The 15,311-nt window shown below is 44.0% G+C and overlaps 1 protein-coding gene across 7 annotated transcripts in view; it reads right to left on the reverse strand.

Annotated features, from left to right (window-relative positions):
• Nucleotides 1-14,270, reverse strand: part of ADNP2 (ADNP homeobox 2) — a 31,473-nt gene extending 17,203 nt beyond the window's left edge. Inside the window, exons 1-3 of one of the 7 annotated variants that reach the window (XM_078060134.1) lie at nucleotides 14,152-14,270; nucleotides 12,567-12,666; nucleotides 5,655-5,776 (exon numbers count right to left, since the gene is read on the reverse strand). In XM_078060134.1, the coding sequence (XP_077916260.1) occupies nucleotides 5,655-5,762 (108 nt within the window). In that variant the 5' untranslated portion in view covers nucleotides 5,763-5,776; nucleotides 12,567-12,666; nucleotides 14,152-14,270. Of the gene's footprint in view, nucleotides 1-5,654; nucleotides 5,777-12,566; nucleotides 13,415-13,447; nucleotides 13,852-14,151 lie in introns of those variants that run through there. The other 6 variants (XM_078060136.1, XM_036067833.2, XM_078060133.1 and 3 more) reach the window with 6 other exon arrangements.
• Between the last annotated feature and the right edge of the window lie 1,041 nt (nucleotides 14,271-15,311).

Genomic DNA, 15,311 nt, shown 5'->3' on the forward strand with positions numbered 1-15,311 from the left:
TTACTGTTTCATGTTTAGAGGTGATGAAAATTTTGGAAACACAGTGGGCCCTTAAACACAGGTTTGAACTGCACAGGTCCACTTATACACAGATTTTTTTCCTTAATGAATATATAGTATTGTAAATGTATTTTCTCTTACGATTTCTTAACATTTTCTTTTCTCTAGCTTATTTTACTGTAAGAACACAGTATATAATACATATAACATACACTGGTTGACTGGTGATGCTGTCAGTAAGGATTCTGGGCAACAGTGGACTATGAGCAGCTAAGTTTGGGGGGAGTCAAAAGTTATACCCGGATTTGACTGTGCAGAGGAAGGTGGGGTCAGTGCCCCTAACCCCCCATGAAGTTCAGGGGTCAACTGTACATAGTGCAGACAGTTGTAAAACAGTGTGAACATTATTAATGCTAATGAATTGTGTACTTAAAAATGGGAAAGATGACAAATTCTTTATTATATATATTTTATCATAATAAAAAATATCTTTAAATATGCTTGGAAGATTTAAGAGAAAAAAGAGGGCAAAATATTTCATTACTTTATACTGATTGCATACTGAAATATTTTTAATATATGAGGTTAAATAAACTAAATTATTAAATATTTTTAAAAATCTGGGGGTGCCTGGGTGGCTCAGTCAGTTAAGCATCTGCCTTTGGCTGTCTTTGGCTAAGGTCACGATCCCCAGGTTGTGGGTTCGGGCCCCCAGCCAGTGTCCCTGCTTAGCAGGGAGTCTGCTTATCCTTCTTCCTCCACCCCTCCCTGGCTCCCTGGTGCTCTCTCTTGCACGGGCTCTCTCCTGCACGCGCATCCACACACACTGTCTCTCTCAGGTAAATAAATAAAATCTTAAAAAAAAAAAAAAAAGTCTGAGAAGGTCTTAGAAAATACCAGTGAGGGCTTCTCCAGGAAGGAGAAGTCACAGGACTAGTGAAGCTACATAGGGCCCTGTGCTCAGAAAGGCCAGTGCTGGGGTTTAACGCTCTGTTGTCACCATCTTGAAATTGTTAATAATTTTAATTTTAAATTTGGGTGGCTCAAAATGGTTAAGCGTCTGCCTTCGGCTCGGGTCATGATCCCAGGGACCTGGGATCGAGCCCCGCGTCGGGCTCCCTGCTCGGTGCAGAGCCTGCTTATCCCTCTCCCTCTGCCATTCCCTCTGCTTGTGCTCTCTGGCTCTCTCTCTGTCAAATAAAATCTTTAAAAAATAATAATAATGATAATTTAAATTTTGAATTTGTATTTTATAAAAGTAAAGTCTGATAGGACAATGGGACACACGTCAGGAGCTTGGAGCTTCAGCTCACACATGGTCCAACTTCCAGTTTTCCTGGGAAAGATTCTGTCCCTGCTCTCTGTCTCCCATTCACCCCAACCTCCCTCTCTCTGCCTTCATCCTGCAACCACTCCCTCTCTCCTCTACCACTTGGGGCAGTAACCAAGCTGTCAGAGAGTCCACATTCCATCATCACCTCCAGTGGAAGCATAGCACAGACTCAGGGAGAGAAGGGGTCAAGGTGGGGACCTCAAACCCTGCCTGGATCCAGGTACCACGAGCACCCTAGCACAGAGGATGTTATTCCGTGGGAGTTGCCCACATGCTGTGGGTTGGGACAACAGGCCTGTGGGCCAGCTCAGGTCCACATTTTCATTGTGCACAGTGCCCTGTAAATTACATAGCCAGCCCCTACTTTAAGTGATCAAATGTTAACTTTCAAAAAAATCAAGAGACTCTAATGAGTAGCGGGGTTTAGATCTACTTTTAGAAAAGAAGATAAGGTTCTTGGAAGAGTCTATCTTCCCTAAAGTTCATTTTTCTCAGACAGGCTTTCAACAAGAGCTGTACAGCCTAAAATTTGAGGTCTTAACTCTTGGGACAAATAGAGTCCCAGACACTTTGGAAATCAGAGAAGGCAGAGTGACACCTCACTGAAATTTGAAATGCTAGGTAAGGAAGTGGAAAGAACCACGGACAGGTGTTCCCTCAGCTCCTTCAGTCTCAGACCAGTGCAGACTCTGGAAGCCTCAGTCTTCCAGTAAATTTCCTTTAGCTTAAGTTGGTCTAGTGTTGGTTTCCGTTGCTTGAAACCAAGAAATTCTAAGTACTATGGGGGATTAAGAATAAATGCATCTGACATGGGAAAGAATTATTAATATGAGATTCAGTGAAAAGACAAAACAAAGCTAGTACAGTATCTTAGTTTGATCTCCCACTTAAAAAAATCTAGAAAGACATACAACAATGTTAACAGTGGATATTTTGGGTAATGGCTTACAAATGAGTCTTCTTGTATCTATGTTTCTGCGTATATTTCCTAATTTTTCTAAACTGAACTTCACATTCCTTGAATTTTAAACAATTTTATAAAATACAGAATTCCAGATTTAAAAAAAACAAAATTTTCCCCCCAAAAGAGTTAGTAACATTTAGCCCAATAGTTAATCTAACTAAACAGTTGTAAGCCATTCAAATCTCTCAATTTTCCCTTGAGAAATATGTACGTATCTGTGTCAGCACAGTCAAGAAAGTAAACAAGTCTTGAACAAATTCAGATGAGTAAACACATTCTTAGGCTGACTAAGGAAGCAGAAGTTACTGAGGAATATTGTTCTATACAATGTCAAAAACAAAGGATACCAGGATGAAAAATTTTAGTTATTACTAATGTTTTATCTAAGAATAAAACAAAACCAATTTTGGAACAGAATTCCATTGAAAAAGTGAATTCACATTCAAGGAGACGAAAGAGAAATGACAACTGAAGGCCATGCCTGATCCTAGACTGGGTCCATCACAGACAGGGAGGAGTGCTATAAATGATCAGACAAGATAAAAATACCAGCTTACTTCAGCTGATAACCATCCTGTGGTAATGTAAGAGACATATCCTTATTCTTAGAAAACAGACACTTGATTACACACACACACACACACACAAAAGTGAACAAATGTTAAAGCAAACATGGTAAAATGAGAATGACTGTTTGATATGGTTAAAGGGTAATGTGTTCCTGAATTCACTCAGCCTAGTTTGATGGGGGTTAATCAACTGGGTTGTGGTTTTAAATTCCATGTTTCTGGAATATCCTTTCTAATTCTTTCCACTGGGTAATCCTACCCATTCTTCAAAAACAAACAAAAAACAGTTCAAATCTCATCTCCGTAAAGGCTATTCTAGCCTCCCCAGCTAGAAGTGATCTTTCTGCCTGTTTCTCACTATTATCGTTAAGTTTGTCTCTCAGCTCCTGCTAAACTGTCATCTCTCTAATAGGGGAGAGTATCCCAGTATCCTATTCTCTACATTCCTTCACTGCAATAAGGACACAGGCCCAAAGATTAACTGATTTGCCCAAGGGCACATAATTAGCTAAGAGCCAAGATTAAAATAAAAGTCATCTCTTTATCCCCCCAGTGATCCAAGAACATTCTCAGTCTGTCTACTGAAGGATAGTACTATACCTTCAGGGTTCATTTTTTGAGCATCTACCACATGCCAGGTACCACTGTAGGGGGTTCCCATATATTATCATTTGAAATATCCTGTGTCTATCTACATACACTTGTGTTCTTAGTTTATTTATATATTCTCTACAAATATTACTTAAATACATGTACTTACTGCAATAAAATGATTTACAAGAAAGTTATAAGAAATTATTTATAACATCATTCAGATGACCAAATATGTATTTCTCAGATAAATTTGGGCTTCATTCACACAGTTCCTGAAAATGGTTCAAAACCATAAAGGTGCAATGGATGTCTTGTTATTAATGAAGGTGACTTGTAGACCCTACCCAGGGATGCAGTTAGTTCCCAGGAGGACCAATCATGTGATTAGAGGGTTGGGACCTTCAGGCCTACCCCAACTTCTGGGGCGGTGAAAGGGGCTGGAGGTTGAATCAGTGAATGACTTAGTCAACCTTGACTATGTAATGAAGCCTCCATAAGAATTTGATTCCCCACTTCAGAGAACTCCCACATGTGGGAAACCAGAACACCTGGTGTTGTATCGGAATTGGGTCCAGGAACTTCACAAGAGTTATCTGTTACTAATGGACCATGTCTACTATCTACCTGCTCAATCTTATCTCCAAATAATTACCTTGCTTTCTTCCTCATGCATCAAATATGACTTATAAACAGAGATGCAAAGAACTCTGAGGTTCTTTTACTTTAAGACTATTCCTGAGCAGAAGTATCTACCCAAGAGCTTCCACTCTGGTACCTCCCCCATCCTTTTATTTGCAAATGGACTCTCAGTCACAGTCTGTTATTGAAAATATTGCTCTGCTTGGGTTTTTACTTTTGTTCATTCATTCAAAACTTACTTGTTAAATATATATATATTAAACATCTATGTGCCAGACTACAATCCTAATCACAGGTAATTAACAAAACAAAGAGGTCCTTGTCTTCTTACATTCAAGTGAGGGGGGACAGATAATAAATAATATCAGGTACTATGAGAGCTTTGAAGCATAACAGAGCAGGTAAGACAACAGAGAATAGAGAAGGCAGCATTTCAGAGGAAGAGCTCTCTGAGGTGGCAATGTCTGAACACTGAATTTCCTGGAGTCCTTCAGAAATTAGTATTTGTCTACTTGAGGGCAAAAATCAAACCTGGCCATTAATGAGGATCCTGGTAATTATTAGTCTTTTAGTATTAGACCACCCTTTTATAAATAAAATCAATCTGGATGAAAGTCTGAGATTTGAAAATTAAGAAACTGAAACCTTCCCAAGCCAATACTGTCAATTTAATTGTTCACAAGTTTAAAAACAATTCAAAGTAGACATGGTCCTTACTTTTACAGTTATGAATAAAACATACATAGAATTACCAGTGGCTTTAAAGATACACACCAAGCCTTACTTAACAATTTCTCTTTCTTTACTATAGATGCCAGCCATATATTCTCAAGTTATAAGAAAGGAAAAAATTGGGGCGCCTGGGTGGCTCAGTTGGTTAAGCGACTGCCTTCGGCTCAGGTCATGATCCTGGAGTCCCTGGATCGAGTCCCGCATCCGGCTCCCTGCTCGGCAGGGAGCCTGCTTCTCCCTCTGACCCTCCCCCCTCTCATGTGCTCTCTCTCTCTCTCTCATTCTCTCTGTCTCAAATAAATAAATAAAATCTTTAAAAAAAAAAAAAAAAAGAAAGGAAAAAATTGAGATCACACCTTACCAGAGTATGTGACTGTGACCTTAATTTTTAAACTTTTGTTAAAACTGCATATATTAAATTCACAAATCAGAAAAGCCCTATCACATCATATATGAATCCCCATTTGGTAATTACTCCAACAATCCAGGGGATTAAGGTAGGGTCATCTTTTGCTAGAATAACAATTCAACACATTCCCTTTGAAGATCAAAAACAAATATGTTTGATAACTAATAACTATAAAAAGCCCCAACTAAAGGTAACTTTAAAAACTTGAACAGCTTAAAATAGCTCACTTTAAGTCAGAAAGACATAAGTATGAACTAATTATGCTCTCATGCAGTCATCTGAAATATTAGCAATCTCCAGCTTGAGGAAGCTTACCCATTCTCAAACACGCCCAGTTCTAGTCTTACCTCCATAAAGCCAACCCTGCATCTCTAGTGTTACTGTCCTCTCTTAACCTCACCTATGTACTCTTACCTTCAGCAACTCCTTGCAGCTGTCAAGCCCAATATCCACAAGAATGCCTTTCACCTTTTTTCGTACCTTCCTGATGTTGTCAAGATTTTCCACAGGAATTTGAAACATTTTTGAATTTTTTCCTTAAAAAAAAAAAAAAGAAAACAAAACTGAGTACCTTTATTGACATCTATATATTTAACTGAGTTGGTAAAACACTAAGAACAGAGTAATTTTCAGGGCGCATGGGTGGCACAGTCGGTTGGGCGTCCGACTTGGTTTCGGCTCAGGTCATGATCTTGAGGTCGTGAGATCAAGTCCATCGGGCTCTGCACTCAGCATGGAGTCTGCTTGAGGCTGTCTTTCCCTCTCCCTCTGCCTCCCCACTTCGCATTCTCTCTCTCAAATAAATAAATCTTAAAAAAAAAAAAACAGAGTAATTTTCTTTTTTATCTTTTTTTTTTTTAAGTTTTATTTATTTATCTGACAGAGACAGTGACAGCGAGAGAGGGAACACAAGCAGGGGGAGTAGGAGAGGGAGAAGCAGGCTTCCCGCTGAGCAGGGAGCCTGATGCGGGGCTCGATCCCAGGTCCCTGGGATCATGACCCGAGCTGAAGGCATACACTTAACGACTAAGCCACCCAGGCGCCCCCAGAGTAATTTTCAACAAATTATGCTAGGACAACTACATATCCACATGCCAAAGAATGAAGCTGGATTCTTTACTTCCATCACACACAAAAATTAACTCAAAATGGATCATACACCTCCATGTAAGAGCTTAAACTTTGAATCTCTTAAAAGAAAACAGGCATAAATCTTCATGACCTTGGATCTGGCAATGGACCCTTAGATAAGACACCAAAAACCACTAACAACTAAAGAAAAAGAGAAGTTACGGGCACCTGGGTGGCTCAGTCGTTAAGCGTCTGCCTTCGGCTCAGGTCATGATCCCAGGGTCCTGGGATCGAGTTCCGCATCGGGCTTCCCGCTCAGCGGGAAGCCTGCTTCCCCCTCTCCCACAACCCCTGCTTGTGTTCCCTCTCTTGCTGTCTCTCTCTGTCAAATAAATAAATAAAATTTAAAGAAAAAGAGAAGTTGGACTTCATCAAAATAAAACTTTTTAAGATTTCTATTTATTTGAGTGAGAGAGTGCAAAGAGAGAGAGAGAGCACAGGAGCAGGAGGGAGCGGGAGAGGGAGAGGGACAAGCAGACTCCCCGCCGAGCAGGGAGCCCGATGCAGGGCTCAATCCCAGGACCCCAGGATCATGACCTGAGCTGAAGGCAGTCGCTCAACCAACTGAGCCACCCAGGCGCCTCCAAAATAATAAATCTAAAAAAAAAAAAAAAAAAAGAAAGAAAGAAAAGGGGCAAAAGATCTGAATTTCTCCAAAGATAATATGCAAATGGCTATTAAGCACATGAAAAGATGCTAAACAACATTAGCTGTGGGGAAATGAAACTCAAAACCACAATGAAATATGTAACTTTATGCCTACTAAGACGACTATAATTTAAAAAAGAAAAAACACAAGTGTTGGAAAGGATGTGGAGCAACTGGATCTCTCATACATTGTGGTAATAATGTACAATGGTGCAGTCACTCTGGAAAACAGTCTGGCAGTTCCTCAAAAGATGAAACATATAGGTACCGTATGAATCATCAATTTCACCCAAGAGAAATTAAAAACATGCATCCAAACAAAAACTTGTTCACAAATGTTCACAGCGGCATTACTCACAATAGCCAAAAAGCAGAAACAACTCACATGTCCATCAACTGATGAATGGATAAATAAAATGTGATCTATCCATACAATGAAATGTTTGGCCATAAAAAGAAATGAAGTACTGACAGGTGCTACGATGTGGATTACCCCTGGAGAATATTATGCTAAGTCAAAGAAGCCAGACACGTAGGATCACATATTGTATGATTCCATTCATACAAAGTGTCCAGAACAGACAAATTTACAGAGACAGAAAGTAGAATACTAGTTACCTGGGGCTGTGGAAGAATGGAAGGTGATGGCTAAGGAGAATAGGATTTCTTTTTGGAACAATGACAATGTTCTAAAAATCAACTGTGGTGAGGTATGCACAACTCTGTGAATATACTAAACACCAGTGAACTATATACTTTAAATGGCTGAATTGTATGGTATGTAAATTACATCTCCATAAAGCTGTTTTTAAAATATCTAAGAAAGCATAATATTAAACTAAGCCCTGTGGTACTTTACCAGAAGAGGGGGTACAGGGGTGACCTTACTGTTTTTAATACATACATAAGTAAAAAATACAGTTGTAAACGTGTGTGTAGATATTCCATAGCTCTGCCCACTGTGGAAGATGGAAGACAGTCTGGAAGCAGTTACTCACCCCAGCAGCAGTGAGCACTCCTAAGGCCCAAATCTTTCTTTCTTTTCCTTTTTTTTTAATTTACTTATTTATTTGAGAGACAGAATGAGAGCAAGTGTGCTGGGGGGGAGGGACAAAGGCAGTCTCAAGCAGACTCTACACTGAGCGCAGAACCTAACATAGGGTTCAATCTCATGACCCTGAGATCATGACCTGAGCCAAAACCAAGAGTTGGATGCTTACCTGACTGCGCCACCCAGGCGCCCCCCCAAATCTTACTTTCTAAACACCACCTTCCATTAGAAAGAACCAGGGCTCCTTAGAAAAATGGCTGAGTCTAGGGCTGGAGCATGGAAAAGACAAGACTAGACAAGACTATCCTGTACCAGAAAATAAAGTTGCTCAAAGAATGGTGAGACATGTCAAAATGACTCAAAAGAAACCAACTTAAATAAATTCCCACAACCCAAATATGGGACAATTCGGGCATCAAATAAATGATAGTAATAGATTACAACCTGTGGCACTGAATTTTCCAAACACAATGCAACAGTACCTCCCGTCCCACACGCTCTTTTACAATTTGTTCTTGGGGCACCTGGGTGGCTCAGTCAGTTAAGCATCTGACTCTTGATTTTGGCTCAGTCATGATCTCAGGGTCATGAGATTGAGCCCCACATCGGCTGCTGCACTGGGCATGGAGTTGCTTAACATTCTCTCCCTCTCGCTCCACACATGCTCTAACAAATAAATAAATCTTTTTAAAAATATATATGAGATCTTGACAGTCCTCCCCCAAAGTGGGGCATTTATGCCCAACCCCTTGAACCTGGGCAGAACTTTGTGGTTGCCTCAACCAATAAAGTATGGCAGAAGTAATGCCATGTGACTTCCAAGACTAGAGCATAAAAATGTTACTTGCTTTGCCTGTTCTCTGGGGACCATTGCTCTTAGAATCCAGACACCATGTCATGAGGAAGCTCAACTAGCTCACATGGAGAGACCACATGGAGATGTTCCAACATCAATCACCAGACATGTAAGTGAAGATACTTCTAGACACCTGGCTGTCAAGTCACCCCAGCCCCTGAGTCTTCCCAGATTCCCCTGCTCGAGTCTGAACTCCAGATTCAAAGAATTACTGGGTTTTAACCAAATGTTTTATTCTATGAAGTTCAGGGGTGATTTGGCATACATCAACAGTAACTAAAATATAACCCAGAATATAAATTTAAGTCCATGATGATATAAATAATTAAATACACTGAAAATCTGATGAGGAACAGGATATGGACAGGATTTCCAAGCACCTCCCTAAAAATTACTTAATAATAACCAAAGGAAAGGGGCTCCTGGGTGGCTCAGTCGGTTAAGCGTCCAACTCTTGATTTGGGCTCAGGTTATGATCTCAGGGTCGTGAGATCAAGCCTAGTGTCAGGCCCCACACTGGTCATGGAGTCTACCTAAGATTCTCTCTTTCCCTCTCCCTCTTCCCCTCCCCACCCTCTAAATAAATAACCTAAGGAAAAAGCAATTCAAAGAAGTCTGGTAGACGTCTTAGCCCAAATTAATAGACGCTGTAATATAACTAGCCTATAATATTCAGAAGTGTCCAGACCATACAAGGTAGCACTACTCATAACAGCCAAAATGTGGAAACAATTCGAATGTCCTTCAAATGGTAAATGGATAAACAAAATGTGGTATACCCATACAAAAGAATGCTACTTGGCATTAAAAACTAGGTACTGATGTATGCCACAACCTGAATGAATCTCAAAAACATTATGCTACGTGAAAGAAGCCAGATGCAAAAGTTCTCACATTGTCTGACTCCATTTATGTGAAATATTCAGAAGAGACAATTCTACAGAGATAGAAGGTAGGTTAGCAGTTGGCTGGGAGTGGAAACAGGTTTTCTGGAGTGTGCCAGAAATGTTCTATCATTAGATTGTGGTGATGGCTATACAACTCTACATGAATTACACACTTTTAAAAAAAGATCATGGAAGGAAAACTAAGGAACTGTTTCCCACTGGAAGAGACTAAAAATAAATACAATGTGCAATTCTAAGTTGATTCTTTTACCAGAAATGTTATTGGAGCACTAGCAAAATTTCAATGGGATCTGAGGATCAAGGATAATAATGTACTGATTTCCTGATTCTGATGGCTATATTCTGGATATGTAGAAGAATGCTCTTATTGTAGGAAACAGACAATATTTGGGGTAATGTGGCATCTTGTTTGGCAACTTACTTTCAGATGTTTCAGGGGGAAAAGTTCTTTGCGTTATACTTGCAATTTTCTATGAATCTGCAACTATTTCAAAAAGTTTTTTTAATGTGTAAGCTATCAAAGCTAAAAAACAATCAGTCAAATCAAATTAAAGAACGCCAGGTTAAAATAATGAATGCCAATCTTTTATTATCAGAATAACTTTTAAAGATTGAAAATATTCATTGGCAGTGAAACTAAGTAAAAATTTGGCCATATCTCCCAAGATTTTAAATGAAAACGTCTGCGAGTCAGCAATTCCACTTTTACAGCCCTCTTATAACCCCTCCTCCCCCAGCGTATGCTTGGTACCCCTCTGAGTTTACACTTCTTGCATAGCACCATGTTCCAATTTTCTATTTATATATCTATTTTTCCTATTAGACTAAACTTTTTCAGGGTAGGAATTATGTTTTCTTTGCATGTCTGGGGCCTATCACAGAGTGTAATATAAAGCAAATGTTCACAATAAGGGAATAAAAGAGATAAAATAAAACAGGGTAGGAATCATAAGACACGCAGAAAGTGCTAAAAGGTTCAAAAAGGCTATGGGAGGGTTAGAGTCAGAGCCCAAAACAGTCTAGGTGAACAGAGCAGCACTGAAAAATGATTGAGGTAAAGGAAAAGTCTCAATATATTTGGCCAAAAGTAAGTAAAACCAAAAAAGGTAGATTGGAACCAAATGGGTGGGGTTGGAGGGAGGAAGGGTTAACATATAAGTGGGAGGAATTCCCAGGGGGAAAAGGAAATACAAAGTTTCTGAGAAGCTAATTTGGAATGAGTTTTCCAAATCTCATTATCTATGTCAAAAGTAGATCTTAGGTTCAGTAAAAGAAGAGACTGAAGGATCATTTAGCATTTTATAACTGAAGAATATTAAATCCTAGGAAATAAAGTAAAAAATAATAAAATTATTAAAAATGAAACGCACTAGGGGCGCCTGGGTGGCTCAGTCGATAAGCGTCTGCCTTCTTTGGCTCAGGTCATGATCCCAGGGTCCTGGGATTGAGCCCCGCATCAGGCTCCCTGCTCAGCGGGAAGCCTGCTTCTCCCTCTCCCACTCCCCGTTTGTGTTCCCTCTCTCTCTCTCTCTCTCTCTCTGTCAAATAAATAATAAATAAAATCTTAAAAAAAAAAAAAAAAAATGAAACGCACTGAATTGGGTTCTAGCCTTCAAAAGCCTCACCTAGGGGTGCCTGGGTGGCTCAGTCAGTTGGGCGCCTGACTTGATCTCAGCTCAGGTCTTGATCACAGGGTCATGAGTTCAAGCCCCAAAGCTTCACCTAACAGAGGAGCTGTCAAGAACCTCATGACAGGTGTTCCTAAAAACTAAACACACGGTCACTTTCAAGCCCACACTGCCTTCTTTGGCCAGAGCAAGCCTCAACAAAAATTGTTAGATGCTTTCCACTCAACTCTATCAGACTTGCTTTCACTTCCTCCTTAAAGTTCCATTATCCTCTCTACCCTCTGGGGTTCTTCTTTCCCCAGAGCTGGCCGTTAAACAGAATTATCCAAGGTTAACACCATCATCCATATATATGAAACAAGGAAGCTAAATTTATTGCTTGCAAAGAAGTATGGCTTTACACAGTAAGCACTGATCTTATTACAGAGTTTTGAGAAGCACGGCATACAAGGATTGGTGGACTTCCAGGAGCACCAGTTCAAGGACTGGCTGATTATCAGAGGCTGGCTCCTGAAGGCTGTTACAGACTGGCTAACTCTCAGGAGGATACTGAATGAGGCCGTCAGTGATGGGGCAAGTTTTAAACGCGCCTTGTAGTTACTTGTTCAAGGCTTGGGAGTAGGGCCAAGGAAATGTCAGTCTTCTTTCCTGAATCTGGAGAATAGGAACTTTTTATTCTCAAATGTAAGCAACCCCATTTCCGCACCATTGTTAGTGGTGTGGTTCCCCCCAAAACAAGCCCGTTAAATCTGTACCTTCACCATTAGGAAACAGTAGACCAACACAGCTGCACTCATCTATCAACCTCAGCTCACAGTAAATTACCTTTAATGTCCATGTGTGGTACACGTGGACCTACCAAAAATTCCACTCATGTGCACAAGAAAGTATTATTTCCCAAAGAGGCATTTACAGAGTTTCTTTTGTTGTTTTTTAGTATCATGGTCATTTTAAGAACATTCCATTCTGGAAAAAATAACACTCCAAAAAATTAGTGGTTCCGGTAATAAATAATATTTTTAAGCCACAGAACTTTGGAGTTCCTATGAAATCTAAGTTCTCAAAGGATTTCACAGGAGTGCCAACACTACATCATGGTCTCACCAGCAAAGATTCTGGAACTGTCCTTCCTGGGTTCAAATCCGTCCCACAACTTAGAAGCTGTGTTCTCTCTGGCAAGTCGCTTACTCCCGGGCCTCGGTGCCTACCTGTAAAACAGGGGAGAACAAGCTGCCGCGGCAAGCAGTTCGTGAGCACGAGTGAGTTAACGCAAGAACAGCACTCACGGCTCCAAAAACGTCATGAAGTGTCCCGACCGCTGGAATACAGGACTTCTGCTTCCAGCAACTTAGAGAACACACAATCCTTGTGGCTTCGAGGCGGCGCCCGGGCCTGCGCCTTCAGCAGGCCGTGAGCCTTGGGGCGCTCCCGTGTAGCGCAGGGCCCTAACCCGGTGGGACAGCCTGCGCGGCCGACCCGCAGAACGCGGGGAACCTGGCCCCTCAAAGGACCACACCCGTAAACTCACCAGGGGCCCACCGCGAACCTGGGTGTGGAAGGCGCCCGGGATGTCGCCACTGTCCGGGTGAGTATCTCACCACAACTCCGCCGCACCTCCCACAACCAGTCAACCTCTCGGCCAGACAACTCAACAGGTGTCCCCCACTCTTGTCAGTCGTCCAGAGCAGCACCACGTCCCCTTCTCCACGCAGACCCGTCACCTCCACCCGAAAGACCACCAGCTCCCACCGAACTACCCAGGTTCGTCCGCCAGCCGCCAGCGCTAAGCGTTCGTGCTGGGTGCCTACAACACACGCATATTCCTTACCTGCGGCCGAGGACGACCCTGAACTCTTCACGAGCCCCACTAGTTACACGCGGCCCCCCGCGACCCGCTCCCCGTCCCTCTGACGGCAGTACACCGGTGCTCCGCCCCGCTCCCGGCGGGGAAGTCCGCTACCCTCCCTCCCACAGGCTGCCATTACCCTTCTATTCAACTCTAACGAGGGTTAACAGCATTCCAGCAAGTCCTCCGCTCACAGTCAAAGAAAACACCTAAAATATCGATCAGGACGCAAGCGCGCACCACCCCAACAGGCAGGTCTCCTTTCTGACGTTCCAAAGCCCCACGTGAGCCGAAATTCTGCAAACAGAGCCTCTGTCAACGCAGTCGGCAAAGGCAGACGAGAAGTTAGCATTGTAATGTCAGCATCTACATATCCATCATCCGCCTTCAGGCCGGGAGTGCGAGGCTGCCTCCCACCGCCCTCTCCGCCTGAGGTGAAACCGCCCCAGGCCAGAGCTCGGCGCCACCAGACCCGCAGCGCCAAGCTCGGCGGTCGCTCCAGGCTGCTCCCAGGAGAGGTTCCCGGCAACCAGGTTGCGGGGAGGCGCGCCCCGCGGGGGCCGCCCTCCCCAGCACCCTCCCCGCGCGCCCCCTCCACTCCGCGGGGCCGCCCCCTCCCCCGGCGACCACCCCCGACGCCCACGTGACGCGCAGGGATGACGGGCGCCGCTCCGGCCGCGAACCCCGCGCCCGGAGAGCGCCTCGGAATTCGTGAGGCGGCCGCGGGCCGCGGGCCGCGGGCTGTGGGCGGGGTGGGGCGGGGCCGCGGCCGCCGTCGGGATTCAGCGGGCCTGGGCCGGGCAGGGCCGGGGGCGTCGCCGCGGGGCTGGGCCGGGGTCGTACCTACCGCTGGGCGCCCGGAGCGCCGCCGCCGCGTCCCCCGTCGCCTCTCGCCGCGCCGCCGCGGCCCGCCGGGGCCCCGCGCCCGCGCCCGCCTCCGCCCAGCGCGGCGGGACCCCCGCCTCGGCGCGCGCCCACCCCCGCGCGACCCCGTCCCCTCCTCCCAGCACCGCCAGAAAGAGAAAATGGCGCTCGATTTGCCTCCGGAAGTGACGCGCGCCCTCATTTGCATGCCAGTACAGCCAGCCAATGGGGGGAGAGTGTGCATGGGACCCCCTGGGCACTGCCCCACAGGACCCCTGGGGCCCCTGCCTGAAGCTGGACTGGAGGCTCTGGAGTGGGAGTAGGGGTCCCCTGTTGGGGGCCCCCGCCCCTAACCCCCTTCCTACCACAGTGGCCTGGCCTGCCAGCCTCTTACTAGCATCTCTGCAAACTCTCGAGAGAGTTTGAGTAGGTGGTGACGTCATTGAAGGGGGTGGGGCAAGGGTATCCTCAACCACGTGACCAATCACGTGGGCTCGCCAGAGCTTGACTTCATTTGCATGGAATGGGGGTGGAGCTAGTGGTACTAGCAGGAATGGGTGGCCCCGCCCACATCTCAGAGCCAATAGGAAGCCAGCTGTGAGGAGAATCCTGCGCTGCCATTGGAGAACACAACTTGGGCTATTAGAAGTTTGACAAGTGTGCCCTTGAAAGTGACACATCTTGGAACTGGCTGGATGGGGGCTCCTGACCTCACAATTCTTTTCTGAGAAAATTGTCACACTTTTTCTTGAGAATTCTGATTTTTTAGTTAGAGCTACTATCTGTTGTGTAGGGAAGAGGTTAATTGCATACATTTGTAAAAACTATTAACTGGCCTAAAAGTTCACTTTTGCCCAGATTTTAATTGTGAAGCAATACTATTATATTTCTCAAAATAAGTAAATACATGGAGCAGGAGCTTTCAAAATAGCTTTGGGTCTTCATCCATCGAGTCAGACTTGCGGGGGGGGGGGGGGGAGATAAGGACCACACCGCCCTCAGGGATCTTGCACTTTAATGAGTGGCCAGGTGTGCATGCCAAACCTCCTTTTTCTTACCCGGTCCTTGTCCTGTTCCTGCTCCTTAATGACCATTCCCTCCTCGTTGACCTTCTCTGGGCAACGCCTGCACCTCCTCAA

The sequence above is a fragment of the Halichoerus grypus genome, chromosome 13, assembly GCF_964656455.1.
Source record: "Halichoerus grypus chromosome 13, mHalGry1.hap1.1, whole genome shotgun sequence".
NCBI lineage: Eukaryota > Metazoa > Chordata > Mammalia > Carnivora > Phocidae > Halichoerus > Halichoerus grypus.